General features: G+C 44.2%; 1 protein-coding gene and 1 non-coding gene across 2 annotated transcripts in view; both read right to left on the bottom strand.

The window, feature by feature from the left end:
- Positions 1–1,678: 1,678 nt before the first annotated feature.
- Positions 1,679–19,721, bottom strand: part of GCK (glucokinase) — a 23,528-nt gene continuing 5,485 nt past the window's right edge. Inside the window, exons 2-10 of the mRNA XM_069072277.1 lie at positions 15,614–15,776; positions 12,592–12,746; positions 11,809–11,928; positions 10,517–10,612; positions 10,101–10,200; positions 8,471–8,654; positions 6,459–6,614; positions 5,192–5,425; positions 1,679–1,823 (exon numbers count right to left, since the gene is read on the bottom strand). Of these exons, the coding sequence (XP_068928378.1) occupies positions 1,679–1,823; positions 5,192–5,425; positions 6,459–6,614; positions 8,471–8,654; positions 10,101–10,200; positions 10,517–10,612; positions 11,809–11,928; positions 12,592–12,746; positions 15,614–15,776 (1,353 nt within the window). The remainder of the gene's footprint in view (positions 1,824–5,191; positions 5,426–6,458; positions 6,615–8,470; positions 8,655–10,100; positions 10,201–10,516; positions 10,613–11,808; positions 11,929–12,591; positions 12,747–15,613; positions 15,777–19,721) is intronic.
- On the bottom strand, positions 6,786–6,891 carry LOC138149308 (U6 spliceosomal RNA). Its single transcript, XR_011165283.1, has one exon. It is a non-coding gene; the product is annotated as a U6 spliceosomal RNA (small nuclear RNA).

The raw sequence follows: 19,721 nt of genomic DNA on the forward strand, positions 1-19,721 counted from the left end.
AAGGGCTGTGATGAGAATGCTGGCTTCACAATGTGTAAAAGGAAGGGCTGGGCTTCACGTGTGTGTGTGTGTGTGTGTGTGTGTGTGTGATACACAGGACTTTGTGGTTCAACAGGTAGATAATTTACAGATCCCAATATTAAGGCCTGATTCCAGAGGCTTCCTCTGGAGAGTGACTGGGGAAGGACTCTTACAATAAGAGCCCCAGGGAGAGTATGTGGGCTCCCCTGCTAAGAGAGAGGCAGGAAGGGCCTTGTGTCTTCTATGCATAATGGCCAGGTTGTGGTTGAGGTGGTGTGTGTTTTTAGCATACTGGGATACCTTATGAGGCTATATGGCTCAATTGACTTGCCAAGTTTGGGTGGTAAGGTTAGGGGTAGGGGGAAGATCTTAGATGACTTCTTCCCTCTTTCTAGGGTTCAGTTTCATTTTGTATTACTGGGTATATTTCCTAGGAGAAAAAAGACCAAGGACTACCCATGTGAATACCAACTTGCCTGAAGATTCAGGGAATCTGTGGTCTTTGGTTCTCTCAATGGCACAAGTAGATTAAGTTATTCCCACACACACCCCCACCCCCACCCCAACAACCCCAGGGCTGACGTACATAAGCTCCTGACTTTCTGGGACTCAGGTGAGAGGAAAGGGAGAATATTTTGAGTCTGAGTACAGCCCAGTGGGGAATAGAATGGCAAGGTCTGGATGGTTGTGGTGAAACTGACTTGCCATGCTAGGGATCCAGGAGTTTACCCTGATAGGAGCAGCAAGCATACACAGGTCAGCCATTAAAAAGGAAGCTGGCTGTGGCGTCATCAGGAGAACTAGGATCCCTACCACCAGGCCAGAGCCACACCCACCATCTTCCAGGAATAGACCATCCCTGGCCACCACTAGGTTTCAATTAAGCCCCTGGCTACCCGTTAGGAAGAGAGGATAAGACACTGGGGGTGGGAGAGGTATGAGGAGATGGGGAAGGGAGACACAATGTCCTGGTTATGTTGGTGGTCTTGGGCAGAGTTGTATAGGAGGTCATTCTTTAAGGCCAGAGCTATTAACTAGAGAGGAATAACAAAGATTTTGTCCCAGGGCACCAAAATTTGGAGGGTGCTAATAGCACCTATCCCAAGGCATACTTTCTTCCTCTGTTGGCTGAACTCTGGCCTCTAGTTTCCCCCACTCCACTCACTGCCACCCAGTACAAATCAGTCCTTCAGCAGCATAGAATCTTGTGGTGCCCTGGAGTATTCTTTCTCCCCTGATAGCTGCACCCCAAGTGAATTCCCCCCAGCAAATTCCTTTCCCTTGATCCAGATGCAAAAATTCCTAGTTACAGATCTTGAGGCCATTCCTTCTCTGTCAGGTCTTTCCCCCTGGTCCTGAGCTTAGTACTGCACACAGATACCACAGGTTGTCAAGTCCCACATCCATGGAGAGGCAGTTAGCTGCTGCATGGAGAGAAACAAGCTGCTTTGCACCCCTCAGCTTCTTCCTTTGCAAGAAGGAACAATCCCCAAGAGTATATCTTCCATGGCACTTGCTATCAGCAAAAGCTCAGCCTCCTTGAGATGAAAGGGGGCAGAAGTTCTGTCCTGGACCAAGGGCTGAGGGAGCTGGGGAGCAGCTTCCTTTGAGCACTGCCCCTGGTAGATACCTAGGCAGGTAGGGGCCACACCTCTCTTCACTGGTTAAGCATGCAGGCCTTCTTAGAGGCCACAGCAGAGACAAGGGCAGCACCCCGTCCACTGCCCTCCTCTGATTGGATAAAAGTGATGTCACAACAGGGTGCCAGCTGCCGCACAGTAGCATGAAATCGGTGTTTGAAGCTGTATAGACACAAGAGAATAATGGTTAATACTGTGTGAGAAGAGCATTGGCAGGTCAGAAAGAGGTGAGCCCTTCAACACTCCCACCCAAGTCCCTCCTCCCTCCTGTACACAGGGCCTTCACCTTCCCTCTGCTCTGGAGTTGTCCAATCAGCCCTCAAAAGTAGGCACAAAGGGGATACTGACAGGATCATAGATATAGAACTGGGAAGGTCCTCAAAGGTCATCTAATTAAACTTTCTCCTTTTACATTTTATCTCTTTTTTTGTTTGTTTTTAAGGTTTTTGTGCCTCAACACATTGTCAATTTTTATAAAGGTGTCATAAATACTTGAGAAATATGTAACTTCCTTTTAATTACCATTAACTAATTGCCAGAGAGCCATAATAATATCTAATTTTCCTAAAGTTCTCTTTAGATAGCTTGTCTACCCTCTATACAATTCTGGTAATCTTTTTTGTGCAGTCTTGGACTGGATAGAGATATTGTAGCTGATTTCTCTTTCTCTTTTTTTTTTATCATTGTTCCTTCAGGTTCATTTTTAGAGCTTTACTTTAGGGAACTAGGTTCTCCTAAGTCCTAATTTGCTATTTCTATTCCCGTAATTCCCTCATTTAAATATTAAGAAACTACTCTTGCCTGGTTTTCCTCCTATCTACTCATTCTTTCTCAGTCTTCTTTACTGAATCTTCATTTATGTTCCACTAACTATTCTTGGCCCTCTTATTTTCTACCTCTATAGTATTTTGTTTGGTGGTCTCATCAGTTCTTATGGATTCAATTATCATCTCTATGCTGATTATTCCCAGATCTATTTGTCTAGCCCTAATCTCTCTTTCAATGTTCAGTCTTTCATCTCCAAATGCCTAATGGACAGCTTAAACTTTCTGTCCGACAGACAACTTAAGCTCAACATATCCAAAAGTGAACTCATGGTCTTCTCCCTCTCCCATACTCCCAATTCATCCCCTCTAATTTTCCATCAAGGGCACCACCGTACTTGCAGGTGTCATTCTCAACTCCTCACTCTCTTTCACTCCACAAATGGGATTAGGTACCAAGTCCCATCAATTCTATCTTTGTAATATCTTGTCTCTCTGACATTGCCGCTGTTCTAGTAGAGGCCCTCTTTGTTTCTTGCCTAGACTACTGCATTCACCTGCTTATTGATCTACTTGTCCCAGGTCTCTCCCCACTCTCATTCATCCTCCACTCAGCTGTCAAATTAATCTTAAAGTACAAGTCTCATCATGTCACTCTCTTATTCAGTGAAGTCTAGGGGCTCCCTATCACCTTTATAAACAAATACAGAATCTTTTGTTTGGCATTCAGAGCCTTTACAATCTGCTCCCCTCTGACCTTTCCAGTCTTCTTACACCTTATTTCCCCAATGTACTACACAATCCAGTGACTGGTTTCTTTGCTGTTTCTCCAGTAAGACACTCCATTTCCTGGCTCTGCATATTTTCACTGGTTATTGCTCAGACCTGAAATTCTCTTTCTCTGTCTTCCTTCAAGTTTCCACTAAAATCCTACTTTCTACAAGAAGCCTTTCCTGATTCTTCTTAATGATAGCGTTCAGTTATTTTTCAGTCGTGTTCAATTTTTTGTGATTCCATTTGGGGTTTTCTTGGCAAAGACACTGGAGTGGTTTGCCATTTCCTTCTCCAGTTCATTTTACAGATGAGGAAACTGAGGCACAAAGAGGTAAGTGACTTGCCCAGGGTCACATAGTTAGTAAGTGTCTGAGACCAGATTTGAACGCAGAAGTCAAGTCTTCCTGACTCTAGGCCTGACGCTCTGTGAACTCTGGCTCCACCTGGCTACCCTTAATGCTAGTGCCTTCCCTCTATTGACTATTTCCATTTAATATCTTGTTTGTACATAGTTGCTTTCCCTTCCAATAAAGCATGAATGCCCAGTTTTTGCCTTTTTTTGGGGGGGGGAATCCTCAGCACTTAACACAGAGCCTGTGCACACAGAAGATTCTTGTTGTTTTGGGTTTTTTTTGCTTTTTTTTGAAGGGCAATTGGGGTTAAGTGACTTGCCCAAGGTCACACAGCTAGTTTTTGTGTTGTGTCTGAGGCAGGATTTGAACTCAGGTCCTCCTGACTCCAGGGCGGGTGCTCTTTTCACTGCACCACCTAGCTGCCCCTCACACAGCAGATTCTTAATCAATCCTTGCCAACTGACTGAGGCCCAGAGAAGTTCACAGGACTATAGATCTGGCAAGCGCCTCAGTAGCCATCTAGGCAACACCCACCCTTTACAGATGAGGAAACCAAGGCCCAGGAGTGTTAAGTAACTGCCCAAGATCACACAAATATTAAGCCCCAGATGTAGGATTTAAGCTCAGCTCCTCCGGCTCCAGAACCACACTTAGAGTCATCAAGCTGTAAAGAAGCTAAAGCGTTACCCAAGCTTGGCTTTAATGAGGCTTCTTGCCCCTCTCTGTCTGAGGGACTGAGGGAGGGGGCAGAAAGGACTGGGAAGGATAAGGGGAGGGAAGGGTCTGAGCCTTCCCAGCAGGGGGGAAATGGAGTCAAAGCCAGAGATCTCCATGTGCTCCTTTTCTCTCTCCCTTCACCAAATATGCTACCTGAGCCCAGGCCTTGGCACAGTGCCTGGCACATAGTAGCTACTTTAGGAATGCTTACTGATTGACTGACTGGAAAGCCGAAAGCCTTACTCCAGCCCTCCTGATCCAGTACTGTTTTGTAGCCTAGAAGAGAGTGGAGACAGTGGACGGCTCCAATTCTGAATGTGTGCCCTAACAAAGAGGTTCAAAAGACTACTGTGGGCCATGGGAAGGAGAGGAATGCCGACCCATCCCTGTAGGGTGGCAAAGGGACCTTCCAGACTCCATTCAGGAAGTGGGGGTTCTGGTTTCCTCTGATGAGCCCGGGAGAGATTCCCAAGGTGATCACCTTGGTTGGAGATGGCTCTTGGGTCAACAGGAGCCAAATTCAAATCTTGCTTCTGACACACCCTAGCTAAGTGACCATGGCCTTACCCTCACTTTACCCTCTTAGGTCCAAAGGTGACTCTGTGACTCTAAATTATAGGCCAATTGGGAATCTATATCAGTGCAGGGAGTTTCCACATGGGAGACTCCCTCTGAAATACTGAAATATTAGAAAGGATTTCTATCTGAAGACCATAGCCTCAGGACACCAAGGTTAGACTGTAGATTAAGAGAACTTTACATGTCTGGTTCACCCTTTTTCTACTGCTTATCAGCCTTGGATCTTGAATTTCTAGTTCATCTCAGGACTGTCAGTGGTTTGGGAATGGTTGTATCTTATCTACCTCTGTCCAGGGAACATCTACCATCACCATCTCTGGGGTGGGACCAAGGAGGGCCTCACCTGGGGTGCAGCTTGTAGACGGAGCCATCCACACCTACAGTGATCCTCATGACCTCCTCACTCCGACTCTCCCGCATGCGGTTGATGACACCTGCCAGCCCTGCTGAGCACATTTGGGCTGCCCTGGTGGAAACACTCTCACAGGCCATGCGCACAATATCACAGTCTGTTGTGGAGGGTAGCAGGCCCAGAGTACTTAGGATGTTGTAGATCTGCTTTCGATCCCCAGAATCACTATGGTAAGGGAGACAGAGGACATTGTTGGAGAACTGTATATACTGTGTGACCAAATAGGAAGGGAAGAGCAGGGCCTGTCAAGTGAGCTTGTATTGAATCTGCTGCCTTGGATAGTGTGGGGCATGTGTGGGTGCATGTGCACGTCGCTAGGGTGGCAAGCAGTCACCCCAGAACTCAGTCTGCTGAGTTCCAAATGGAAGGCAAACTGGGTTAATAGGCTTCTCTAATTGACCTGATGGGTTTTGCTTGTTTTTTGGTTTTGGGGTGTTTTTTTTCCCCAGGGGGAGAAGTGGTCTTTTTTATCTGGATTTGTGATTATATTGGTATAAGGACAGCTGTTATCCTTATACCGAAGCATAATGTCCTTATAGTATTTCTTGAGATGTCGAGAGAAAGTTAAAAAGTTCTTTGACACACTGGGTGGGTTGCCATGTTGAATTTATAAATAGATACTGACTAGAGAATCCCACAGGATGGATCAGCATGGATGGATTTCAATTTTTGTCACTGGAGGGAATACCCACATAAATGAGACCATAGATCCATGTGGAACATTTAGATACTTGAAGGAACTCCCAGGGTGGAAATTGCCTCCACTGATATAGATTAGCAACTGATCTTTAACTCTTCATCTTAGACTGTTGCCTGGGGCACATGAGTGACTTGCCCAGAATCACCCAGCAACCTTGTGTCAGAGGGAGGCAGGATTTGAATAAAGGTTTTCCTGATTCTAAGGTAAGCTTTCTATCCATTATGGGAAGTATTGTTTTTGTGCTCTTTGGTCATTTGGTTAGTGATATCTTAACTCTGGGGAAAGTGTACGAGAGGTGGGAGCTGAGTTCAGATTTACCTAAAATCTAAGGTGTTGAGTACGGATTAAAAACATGTTCAGAGCCCTTCCAGGGCAGGGGCTGTGAGCTAACTAGCTAGCCATAGAGGGTTCTGTCTGGAGGGAGGGCTCCTACTTCAGGACATTGTACCCTGTGGGACCTGAGGGGACAGGATGATTGAACACATGGTGGTGTGATACCTCTCCACTTGGGAGACAAAACGGGTCTCGAAGGCCCCCCGGGTCCTCAGCTGTTCAGATGCCTCCCCGTTGAAGAGCAAATTCTCATCCACCAGCTTCAGCAGAACCAGCCTCACGATCTCCCCCATGTATTTGCCCCCGATGATCTTCTCATAACTGTGTGGGTGGAGGAGAGCCTTGGTCATCAAGGGACAGTCACACCTCATCAAATAAGCCTAGGTCTGGCTACCCCTGCCCTTCCCTTCTCTCATTTTCCTGACCCTTAGCACTAGAGCCCTGGGACTATGCCATAGGAAAATAGCTCAAAGATCCTTTTCAGTTTGTTTTAAAAATATGGAATGCTTCACAAATCTGCATGTCTTCATTGCACAGAGACAATGCTAATCTTTCAGTATTATTCCAATTTTAACATATGTACTGCCAAAGTAAGTGCAGAGCTTAAATATCTAAGAGTCTGGATCTGCAAGCTCAAGGGGTCTTCTCAATGGTTTCTGGAGATCTAGACAAGTGTGACCCTCTGTGTGAATGCATGCATTTATGGGTGTGACTAGCCTTTGATGTCATGAAAAGGACATAATGTGGACATGTGTGCTGGCTTTCCTCATCTGTGAAAAGAAGGAAAATAATTTAGGGAGGGAACATAATGGAAAGAATGCAAAAAAAAAAGCCAGTTTAAACTACTGAAAAACAAAGAACACTGGAAGCAGATGTGGACAGACATGGCCGCTGCATTCACTGGTTTTGCTTTCCTGTTTCTCTTTACTACAGAGCAGGGCTGTGTGGAGTACATGAGAGGATGAGGCATGCATGGACTATCACACATGGTACCTGGATCAGTGGGGTGCATTGCATCTTACGACTTTGTGACAAGGGAGCTTTCTTCTTGGGATAGGGAGGATTATAGAGGATTAATCATGTGCCATTAAAAGCATTAATAACACGTTTTTTCTTCCAAAAAGAGAAAGAACCCTGGACTGGGTGTCAGGAGAGCCAGACCTGGTTCTGTCAATGCTTATCTGTGGGATCTAGGCCTCGGTTTCTTATTCTGTGAAATGGGGGGCTGTGATAGATGATTTCTGGGGTCTTCCCAAATTTGGTCAATCTGTAGTATGAAGGGAGATTATAAACCTTCCTTTCCCAGGAACTATTTAAAAACAAGATCATTATCTCTGGGTCTGGTGTACTTGAGAGGTGACAGAAAACAGAAGGGTAGATAACACAGAATGAATTTCATGGCAGCTCCTGTACTATATCAGGACTGCAAGGTCATCTTGTATAGATAGACTTGGATGATTTTTTTTCACTTTAAAGTTTCAAAATTTAATTCTCATTCTCAATTGCTAAAGCATTGAGGCTCTGTAGCTTTAGGACTTGCCCAACTCTGCTGTGATATGTGTGCATGGACATGGGGGGCATCCTAACTGCCCTGGGTCCTCAGTAACCTTCTATTCTGGGAGCCATACAGCTCTGTCCTGACTGCCAGGCCCTAGCATAAGCCCTTCATATCCCATCTCTGGCCCTGTGTCCCCAGACCCTCATGTTGCTTCTTAGTAAGGCAGTGAGGGGCCGTGCACATACACTAGACAATTTCCTCCATGTGAGTGGGAGAACAATCACCCGTCCTTGGAAGACAGAAAAAGAACCTCCTTCAGACGTCAATTCAAGGAGGGGAGAAGTCTGAGAAGGGAGAAGGGAAGAGAAGGAAGCAAAGAAAGGGATGTACAAGGAGAGGTTCCCATGTCTCTTTAAAGGTGACATTATTATTGCATTAAGTTTAAATGCACAAGACCATGTTCCAGTGCACATTCACATCCATGATGTGACAGGAGCTCACTCAGCAATATCAGAGTAAAGAATTTCACTTTATACTAGATAGCACAGAGTAGACTCATGCTGAGAGGAGGGGGCAATGAGGCAGGGCAAGGTTGAGGGAGGGGGCTGCAAGGAGAGGAACAGTCACAAGACTTCAATGGGAAGGGTGATAAGCAGGGCTTGGGAATCAGGGTCCTTACAGCTGCTGACCGGGGTTCAGGGAGGTCTCGTCCACTACCCGGTCATACTCCAACAGAAACTCGTCAAGCTCCCCGGCATCCCCAAAGGCTCCCCACTCGGTGTTCACACACATTCGGCCTTCGTCCCCTTCCACCAGCTCCACATTCTCCATCTCCTCCATGTAGCAGGCATTACAGCCTGTGCCTAGGGAAGGCAGACCTTATGTGGGCATACTTGTTTTGAACACAACCACAGACAAGGCCAACTCCTACAAAGGCTTATTTGAGTTGGAAAAAGGCAAAATTTTTCAGTTAAAGCAGAAGAATTAAAAAATTGGGGATTAGGAATTCAGAATTATGACCTGGTCAATTATCACACAGAGAGGGTTCATTCAGGGTTTGGGAGGTAGTGAGTGGGAAGCAGAGATCCATCCCAGGATGCTGGTTGTTAACGGGGGAGCTCACGGTGGCAGTTGCAATGAGAGAGGGAGACAGAGACTCCTGGTACCTCCAGAGGGCTTGTTGTGCATAGGTAGGTGTTTCAGGTTAACCCAGCCCACTATTTAATAGTTTATTATTTTAACTTATTAGTCTTGTTAACTAAGCTGCTGAATGACTGAGTGCCATGAGTACCCACTAAACTGGGTGTCCTAAGGAAAAGTCCCAGTCACCTTGCCTTAGCTATGACTCTCGGGTAACATGAACTATCATTATTACTTTGATTAACTTCCCTCATCTGAGAAAATGTGAGCCTGGCACATTCAATCTGTTGGGGAAAATTTTGTTCAAAAATCCAGTCGTATGTATGATTATTTACTTAAGTAATGACTTGAGTCCTCTAAAACAGAACAAAGTTCAATTTCATTATAGAAGTATTTAGTAAGCACCTACTACATGCAAGACACTTGCTAGGCACTGGGGATACAAAGACTAGAGGAACTCTATGTCTGCCCTCAAGGAGCTTACAATCTAATAGGCAGCTAAATCAACACAGATACATATAATGAGCTCTGAAAGGGGTCAGGGCAAGGGAGAGAGCTTAAAGGGGACAGCATAGTTTAGTGGAAACATTAGTGGGTTTGGAGCCAGAAGACTTGGGTTTAAATACAGGCTCTGACACAAATGAATAACTTTGGGCAAACCCATTCAACCCCCCTGAGCCTGAATTCAGATTGGGTCATCACTAAAGACCTTTCCAGCTCTAAATCCTGTGATTTTTAAAAGTAGTCTAAGGAGATTTGAGGGAGAGACACCACTTCTCAACTGAGGGATCGGGGAAGGCATGCTGGAGGACGTGACATCTGAGCTGGGCCTTGAAGGACCAAAAGGATCTCAGTAAGAGACAGATGGGGAGGGAGTGCATTCTAGGCATGAGAGGTGGTCTATACAAATGCACAAAGCGGAGAAAAGGGCAGTATGAGGTTGGGGACAGAAACTAGCAGTCTCGTTGGCTAGAATGTATAGTGTGTGAAGGGAACAAAGAATAAAATCAAAAGGTAGGAACAAGTACGAGAGTTGTCTAGTTCCTTTAACTCGAGAACTGAATATGGCACTAGATGTGGAAGGTGATTCTCAGAGGACCCTTCCAGTTTTTGGAAAGTATTTGATTACTTAAGCCTCAAGTACATAGGGCACAGAAAGGGTTTCTTACCAACAATCATGCCAACCTCACACTGGCGATCTTCATAGTAGCAGGAAATCATTGTTGCCACTGTGTCATTGACCATGGCAACAACGTCCATTTCAAAGTCCTGCCAAAAAGCACAAGCATGAGCAGATGGGGAGCCCAAGGAGGACTAAAGGGAGGGAGGAATAAGGGACTGCCATGGCTTGTTGTGTGTGGGGTGGGGGTGAGGGGAGCTCTTGCTAAGTTAGGGCTTTTCTTCCCTGGGCAGTGCTCACAAGATAGAGAAATACTGCGCTAGCCTCAGAGGCAATGGTGGAAAAAGGTGAAGGGAGACCTGAAAGGGACAAGCAGAGCTGGGGCAGGCCACCCAGTTCAAAACACGGAGGGATGGGGAAGAGAGAGAGCTTAGGGTAAACTGATAGGCAAGGTTTCCATCTCACCCCACGCCGCTTGATAGCATCTCTCAAGAGTCCGACTACGTTGTTCCCTTCGGCACCTGATGCTTTGAAGCCTTTTGTCCAGTTGAGAAGGATTCCCTTTGAGGAGAAGGAAAACCATTTGTATATATTACTACTTACTATTTTGGAAGTTTGGGGAGCTCCTGTGAACAACTCTCTTTACCGGGAGCTGTATTCTAGGGTGACAAGAAATAGATATGATGAGCAGCTTTTCTCACAGAAGGAATAGTATGTTGATAAATGTTTAACAACCAGCTTTCCCATACATATGCATATATATAAAATATATATGTACATGCATAGAGGATACACTTTTAAGTTTAATTTATATTATTAACATTTTTTTCACCACCTTAAGTTATGTAGTCAACAAAGCAAAAAATCAAGTCTGTATTTTTAACTGTTTGTTGATTTCCAAGGTGTAAATGCTCACACTGAAAATTTAATAATAACCTCTCATGAGTCCATTTAACCTGGCTCCAGCTCACCCCTGCCAAGAAACCTCAATAACTTCATACCATGTTTACATACATACCCACATACATATATACACACATGTCAATTCATTCATTCTCTCACTCAATTGTTTATTGTTGTGTGTCCTTCCTTCTCAAAGAGGACCATGACATCAGGAAGGTGTCCTAGTTTGTAAGTGAATTGGATTTAAATGATGGAGGGCTGTGCAAAGTCACTAGCCTCACTTTCTCCTCTGGAGCCAACTGGACCAGTGGCAAGATACAGATCAGGACAACTGGAGATGGCCCAGAATGCAGTGGGAGTCTTTGCCTTTTTTAAGTTAAGGTCTTTCCCACATCTCAGTTTGTCTGAGGCAACACCCATTCAGTGATTAAGGCTAGGTAAGAAATGAGGCAAAGAATGGCCTCTTTTACCTAGTCCAAAAAAAAATAAATCAGGGAGGGCAGCACTCACTCAATAGACCTTTACTGAGTGACTACTACATACCAAACTACACACCTAGAGATATAGGGGGAAGGCAAAAGAAACAAGACATTGTCCCAATCCTCATGGAGTTTACAATAGGGAATATTTCCCCACTGTGTAGAAGGAGAACACTGAGACACTGGGAAAAGAGCCAGACTGAGATTAACCTTTTTTAAAAAGAGAGTTTGAATAAGTTCTCATTGGATTACTGACAATTTGCTTTTAATTTTAAAGACTTCTTGTTCATATGAGGCCACACAGTGCAGTGGAAAGGATGCTGAAGCCAAAGGATGCTGGAGCTGGGGTCACAGGACCTTGGTCCAAATACCTACCTTGTCAATATCTTCATGCCGCACAGGGAAGGAGAATGTGAAGCCCAGAGGCAACTTTTTATGTTTCATATGGTGTTTGTCCAGGAAATCAGAAATGCATTCAGAGATGTAGTCAAATAGCTAGGAAGGACATGAACATAGAGGACACTGTAAGTCCCAGGGGACGTGAAGGTCATGCCTGCCCCATAACAAAGGCAAACCTTGTCCCAGGGATGAAGTCCACTCTACATTGGGAGTGGACCGTGGGATAGATATGAGAAGGCCTATAACAGTGTTCTCATCCATGGCCATTCAACTGAACAATGAGTCTAAAGGCAGGAGCAGTAATAACAATACCATGGCTCAACATTGTCACATCTCCCTCTTGAAATGATACTGTATTTATGTATTTATACTTATGAATTTGTTGGGTATGCCCAGGAGAGAGGAAGCTCTTTGAGGTCAGAGATTGGTTTGTTTCCTTATATTTGCACACCCAGACTCTTTCTACTATACTTCACTGAACTCCCTTATACAACTGCTCCTTGGGTCTAGACCACCCACTCTCATTGGGAGTCAAGTCCATAGTTCTCTTTCTGAAGCCATTCCTTTGGGGAATTGGAAGAGTTTTCCCCGTAGAGGCAGTGCTCCTGTGAGACTCCTAGTTATTGGGGGCGGACCCAAGGTCATCCCTGGCTCATCTAGAACCCTGTGCCCTTGGCCTCAGTGTTCCCCTTGTCACTCCTAAGGCCCCAGGACAGAGCACACTTAACTAGATGTCTCTCATCCCAGGCCAGGCCTCACCATTTCTGCCGTGCCTGTCATGGCATCCTCAGGGATGGAATACATCTGATGTTTTGTCTTCACACTCCATTGACCCTCCTCTCCTTCTCCTACTTTTACCAACATTACCCGGAAATTGGTGCCACCCAGATCTAAGGAGAGGAAGTCTCCCACTTCTATAATACAAGAGAAAAACAAAAGACACAGATTAATGCCTCCTGTATACAAAGTGTATGTATCAAAATATCTTCTAGCCTTAACCAGGAAACTAATTTGGGAGTAGGAAAATAGTTGGAATACAGGCAGGGACCCCACAGATTCAGAGAGGAAAGAGAAAGGCCTTATAGGAGATGGATCATGGGAGTGTGTGTGTGTGTGGTCATTTCCCCAAGGGCTGCGGCATGGCTGGATTTAGATCTGGAAGGGAACTTGGAGGTCATCTAGTTTTCCCTTCTCATTTTATAGATGAGAGGATAAGACTTACAGGGATATTTATCATTTCATTTGCCCAAGGTCACACAGGTAGTAAGTAGCACTTCTGGGATTTGAAACTAAGTCATTGGTCATAGATTTAGGGCTGTAAGGGATCTCTGAGGTCATCTAGTCCAACCCTCTCCCATTCCCTCTTTTTACAGATGAGGAAACTAAATCAAAAGAAGTCAACTGGTTTTCCCATGGTCAAACAAGGAGTAAGTCAAATAACTGGGATTTGAACCCAGGTTCTCTGACTCTATAGTCAATGTTCTTTCCATTGGATCACACAGCCTCATTTCCTGACAGAGGTTTCAGTGCATATCTACAAGATCTGTGAGTATCCAGGAGGATGGGGATGGGAAGGATCAGGACCAGGGAAGAGCAGCAGAGAGATCTAGCTAACCAGAGATAAGGGACAAGATTGTATGCTCCTGACTCCCCTTCAGTCCCTGTACTAGGATGGTGGAGTTAGATGTTCTGACTAGAACATGGATTCCCAAAGTGGGAAATACTGCCCCCTGGGGGCACTAGAATGATCCAGAGGGGCAGCAGTAGCCTTGTGTGCAATTGGTGGGGGGAGGGGGAACAATGAATGAAAATAAGGGGGCAGTGGAAGTTTAAGGAAAAAAGAAAAGAGAAGAAAATTTTGAAAAACTGTACATATTTCATCTGTTGTGTAACAGAGTTAAAGTCATAGTGATTACATTATTTTCCAAATAAACACACAAAATGAAAGTTATAACCCATCAGTGGTCAAGTCTATCAAGAGGTCTTAACAAGCAAGTGTTGGCAAGCTTGTCGTGCATTGTCAGGAAGTCCAGTATGCATCAGCAGGAATATATGTGTGCAATGGCTTATTTACAAGAAGATACTATATGGTTACATGATATAATATTGCATCATCAAAATTTCAATGCAGGAAAAATCCACAAATTTATAATAAATTAATAAATTTTAAGATGCATCATTTTTTTCAATGATGCAAAAATTTTTTAAAGCCATTAAAGGGTTAAAGAAAGCAGATTTCCAGGGTGTGCTAATTTTTTTCTTTGAAAAAGGGTTAGCAAGTTAATAAGTTTGGGGACCCCTGGACTAAAGGTTCACAATAGTGAGTGCTAACAGGGCTACAGAGGGACAAAGTATGGCAGGGCCTCACACTAGACTATAGAGGGGGTCAAGGGTCAGTAGGACAAATTGTGCCCAGGAAAGAATTGTCATCCACTGAAATGTACACAGGTAAAAAGGGCCAGAGGAGGTGGGATGGAATCTGCCAAATTTTTTTTTTCCCCAGGAAAGGCATTAGAAAGGCAAAAGCATAGAGAAATTAGATGTATACTGAAATGAGAAGGCAGGGAATCAGCAAAGAATCTAGGAAAAGCAGAGCTTGAATAATAATTGGTTAGTGCCAAGTGTTCTCCAGAATGGGCCAAGAATGCAAGTTAGCTCTTATTTCAGAGAATAGACAGAGAGCAAAGAACAGTGACTTACCAAGCTAGATCAAAGTATCTTCTACATTTACTAAGAAACCCTTGGATGACAGTCAGCAGGGGGGACATAAGGGACCAACCTTGGAATCAGCAAGACCTGGGTTCAAGCCTCAAACACCTATTAGTTGTGTGATCCTGGGCAAGCTACTTACTCTGTCAGTGCCCTCCCCTCAATCCCCTAGGCAGCTCTCTAAGACTAGGAATTACAGACCAATTGATGATTTCTGTCAGTGGAGGAAGTTTCCACAGTAGGAGTTTCCTATACTGATGAAATCAGGTACTGACCCAAACAAATAAACCAAATAAAAGCCCTTTTGAAATGAATTAATTGATGAGTGAGTGAATGGCTGGCTGGCTGGATGAGTGAATAAATGAATGTATGAGTGAGTGAGTGAATGAATGGACTTTCCCATCAAGAAGGAGATGGCCCGAAGCAGATGACCAGTCTTGATAATCAGACTACACTGGCTCCCATTATACTTAATTATTAATTTGATCTTCTGTGAAGACAGGTTCTCTTTGTAAACAGTGTTTTTAAGATTTTGTGGCTGAAAAGAATCTAGTGATGAGCCCTTCTGAGCCTAGCTAGGCTGGTCCTCAGATAAAAGAGACTAGGTCTATTAACAGACCCCGACACAAACCTTTCCAGCTTGATAGAATGTACCAGAAGTTGTGCTCTGCTGGCACAGCTGTTAAGAACCCCAGATCCCCTCTGCACCCCCATGGGATCTCAGAAGAGAACTTTGAAAATTAATTTGTTAATTTACAAGTTGTGGACCCAGCCAGGTTCATAGACGTAGGTTTGGTGGCAAGTGTTTCCCAGGGTTTGATCAACCCTGAACAGGATGATCACCAAGGTCGTGGACCAATACAACTGAGAGCAGACCCTGGACCAGTGGTCAGGACACAGGGACATCTGTGCAGTTTCCTCCCCCAGAGGTTCTTTTTGAAGTGACATCTGAGGAGCTCCACCTAGTGGAGATTTAAGGAATCACAGAACGAGGAGCTTAGTAGGGTCTGGCCAAGGATGGGAACTGGGAGAAATGGGAGTCCTTTCATGAAATCTATGGGACCACAGCTACCTGACCCCTCTGGGGTGGAGCGCACGTAAGTGGGGAGCATCTTCACACTGGCTTCTTCATGGGTCTCCAGCCGCAGGCCCCGGTCCATCTCCTTCTGCATCCGCCTCATCACTTTCTTCAGGTCTTCTTCCTGCAGCCTGAACTCAGACAAGATTTGCTCCACCTGCCACAGGAGAGACGGGAGTCAGGAGCACAGATGTAAAAAGAGAGCAACAGAGTTATATGGTCCCTAAAGAAGAATCCTCAATCTAATTGTGAACTTTTTGAAAAAACATTTAAATTTAAAAAAATTTATAGGTAAGAAGAGTATTGAACTTGAAACACTAGACTTGGAATCAGAAGATCTAAGTTCCTGGATCCTGGTAAGAAAGTATCAATGTAAGTAGTTTCATGAACACAAAACTCTCAATTATTTTATAGATTGTTAATAATTTACACAGGTTTTTTTAAAGTAATATTTTTTCCTCAGTTAAATGCAAAGACAATTTTTAACATTCTTTTAAAAAAAATTTGAGTTCCAAATTTTCTCCCTCCCTCAACTCTGCACTTCCTGATATGGTAAGAATTTGATATAGGTTATGCATGAGCAATCATGATAAACATATTTCTGTATCAGTCATGTTGTGAAAAAAGTCACAGAGCCAAAAGGGGAAAAAAAACATAAAAAAATAAAGTGAACAGTAGTATGCTTAGATCTGCATTCAGACTCTTATCAGTGCTTTCTCTGGAAGTGGATAGCATTTTTTATCATGAGCCCACTGGAATCATCTTGGATCATTGTATTGCTGAGAATAGCTAAGTCATCAACAGTTGAAGACTGTACAATATTGCTGTTACTGTGTACAATGTTCTCTTGGTTCTGCTCACTTTACTTGATGAAGGTTTTTTAAAACATAATGTTCCTAAACAGCCTTGGAAATGTATAACATAGTCTTTGGGAGCCCACCAGTTCCTATTTCCCTTTTATAACGTGACCTTTATTACTAGGTCCCACTAAGTCCCTCCCAAGCATCAGGCAGCCCTGTCCAGAATAAACAAACAGCAGGGAAACTCAGTCACCTCCTGGCCTGTGATCCAGGCAGCCCCAAAGAGATAACAGGTGCTGTTAAGTAAACCCCCTCTTTGCCTTAGATGTTTTCCTGACTAATCTTGACTTTGCCCATCTTTCCAGAGCTCTCATGAGATAAATATGACCCATAACAGAGCTTAGAAGGATGAAACCCTATGAACAGAAATATTATTTGTACCCTGGGAACTCCTTCCCTGAGGCAGCTCACGTTGTCTCTGGAGCCATGTTCCCTCTTTACTCCATCATGGCACAGCTGGCTTGAGAGGGTGTAAGGGAAAGAAGCCTTCTGAGCAGATAAGAAAGCACCCTTTCCATAGCAGTCTCTTCCCCCCCCCCCAATTTCACTATCAACCAAGCATCAATATCAGCTGTAGCAGAAATATCTTTGATATTTATTTATCATAGCTGCTTAGATCTAGAGATATAAAGTATTTCAAAGGGCATCTAGTCCAATTCTCTTGGTTTTTTTCAGGCCTAGGGAGGTGAAGGTCATGCAACCTTGCTCAAGGTCATATATGTGAACACCAGACTCAGGATTCGAACCCAGGTCCTCAGACTCCAGAGCCAATTCTCTTTCCAGTATTCCATATATTTAATGGTTAAAAAGTCCTGTATATTATCTGGGGGGGGGAAGCACCAGGGTAGGAGACAGGAAACCCAAATCTAGGCTCTGAAACTGTCTAGCATGAAAGTCATTTATTGAAATACTGGCAAGTTTGAACCTCAGTTAGCTCCTCTGAACAATGACTGAACAATAGAAAAAAAAAATGGGGGTGATGATACTCATATGAGCACTTTGTACACCTTGAAATGCCCTAGAAATGTCAGCTTTTAGGAGCACAGGAACCCAAAGATCCTCTAGTCCCCCTCCCTCATTTATGGGCCAGGAGACTGAGGTCACTGGTTAAGGGACACAGCTAATTACATAGCAGAGTGGGTCTCTGACTCCAAATTCAGGGCCCTTCGTACCGTGCTAGGCTGTCCTTATTAGTACAATATCTGTTCTCATGTCAATCCACAAGCCTTCATTATGCTCCTTCTATGTGGTATTGTTGTCGTTCAGTTGTTTCAGTCCTGTCCGACTCTCCATGACCCCATTTGGGCTTTTCTTGGCAAAGATAGTGGTGTGGTTTCCCATATCCTCCTTACAGGTGAGGAAACTGAGGCAAACAGTTAGGTGACTTGCCCAGGGCCACACAGCTGTTAAGTAAATGTCTGAAGTCAGAAGATGAGATTTCCTGACTCGGCCCAGTACTCTATCCACCGCACCACATAGCTACCCTCTTTGTGGTAGGCCTTCTTTTAAAAGCTGGGCATGCGGAGACAAAATGAAACAATCCCAACCTTCAAGGATCTTACAGTCTAGCCTGGGAAGATAACCAATACACAGATTTGTTTATATAAAAACAATGCAAGGTGATTTTGAGGAGAGGACATTTTCATTTGGGTGGAGGGTAATCAGGAAAGGTTTTACAACAGCCTTCTATGTTTTATAGCAGCCTTCTACTTCTATAGCAAGTACTATTATTCTAATTTTACAGCAGAGGAAACTGAGGCTCAGAGAGACTAAGAGGCTGAGAGTCACATAGCCAATAACTAATGGAACCTAGACTCAAATGCAGGTCTCGTGTCCTTACCAGAGAGGAAGCATCGTATAATGAAATAAGTATCTCACTTGATCAGGAGTCAGGCAAGACCTGAATTCAAATTCCACTTATTATGCTTAATAATTGTATGAGTGTAAGTAAGTTGTTTATCATCTCTAAGAGCAGTGGATCGGGTCCTGAGCCTGGAGTCAGGAAGACCTGAGTTCAAATACAGCCTCAGATACTTACTAGCTTTGTGGCCCTGAGGAAATCATTTAACTTCTGCCTCAGTTTCCTCAACAGTAAAATGGGCATTGTAACAGTACCTACCTCCCAGTGTTGTGAGGGTTGAATGAGATAATATTTGTAAAGTAAAATGTCATAGGTGATTTTCTTTTTCCCTCCATCGGAAAATAAGGACAATGATAGCATTTACTTCAAAGGGTTGATGAGAGGCTCAAATGAGATTGCTGTTGTCGTTGCTCCATACCTGACTCTTTGTGATCCCATTTGGGGTTTTCTTGGCAAAGATACTGGAGTGGTTTGTCATTTCCTTCTGTAGCTCATTTTACAGATGAGGAAACAGAGACAAACTGACTTGCCAAGGGTCACACAGCTGGTGAGTGTCTGAGACCAGATCTGAACTCAGGAAGACTCATCTTGGTGCCACCTAGCTTCCCTGAAGTGAGGTCTTTATTTATATTAACATAGATTTAGAAACTTTAAGACACTATAAAAATGCCAATTATTATTATTTTCACTGGATGAGGACAGCCTGCTAGATTCTCAAAGAGCCCAGACAGAATATTGTAAGAAAGCCAGATCAATAGGAGGCCAACATGGATCCCCTCAGGGCTCCCATGACTGCCACAGGGATGTGACTTTGTGCAAGGCATTATAGAAAGAACACTAGGCTTGGCATCAGAGGACCTGAGGTCAGTCAAATCTTGGCTCCCTTATTTGCTTCCTGTGTAACCTTAGGTAAGCCATTTCACCTTTATGGACCTTCCAAGAGGGCTTTGGAGTGAATGGCTTTGAAGTCTTTGCTAGCTCTAGATTTTATGATCCTAAATCATAGGCTTGGTTCATTGGGGGTTAATAAGAGTAAGGCAGAAGATGGGGCAGATAGGGAGGTTTCAAAAACATTTTCAGGAAGAGCCATGAGAAATGTTCCCAATGCATGACCCAAGGGAAGTCTGTTTTACTGAAGTTCTTCAAGCTAGTGTTCTAGGATGGGAGACCTTAGGAAATCACTAGGTCTCCCCCTTTGTTTTACAGATGAGGACTTGCTGAAGGTCATATTCATAGTGACCATCAGAGAAGGAATTTGAACCCAGGTTCTTTAACTCCCAGTTGGATTCTTCCCTGCATCAGGCTGCAAGAGGCAATAGCACCTATGTTTAGGTCAGGGATGGGGAACCTACAGCCTCCAGGCCATATGTAGCCCTCTAGG

The sequence above is a fragment of the Petaurus breviceps genome, unplaced genomic scaffold (assembly GCF_028583685.1).
Source record: "Petaurus breviceps papuanus isolate PSGF00001 unplaced genomic scaffold, PetGlider_PUasm1.0 90845, whole genome shotgun sequence".
NCBI lineage: Eukaryota > Metazoa > Chordata > Mammalia > Diprotodontia > Petauridae > Petaurus > Petaurus breviceps.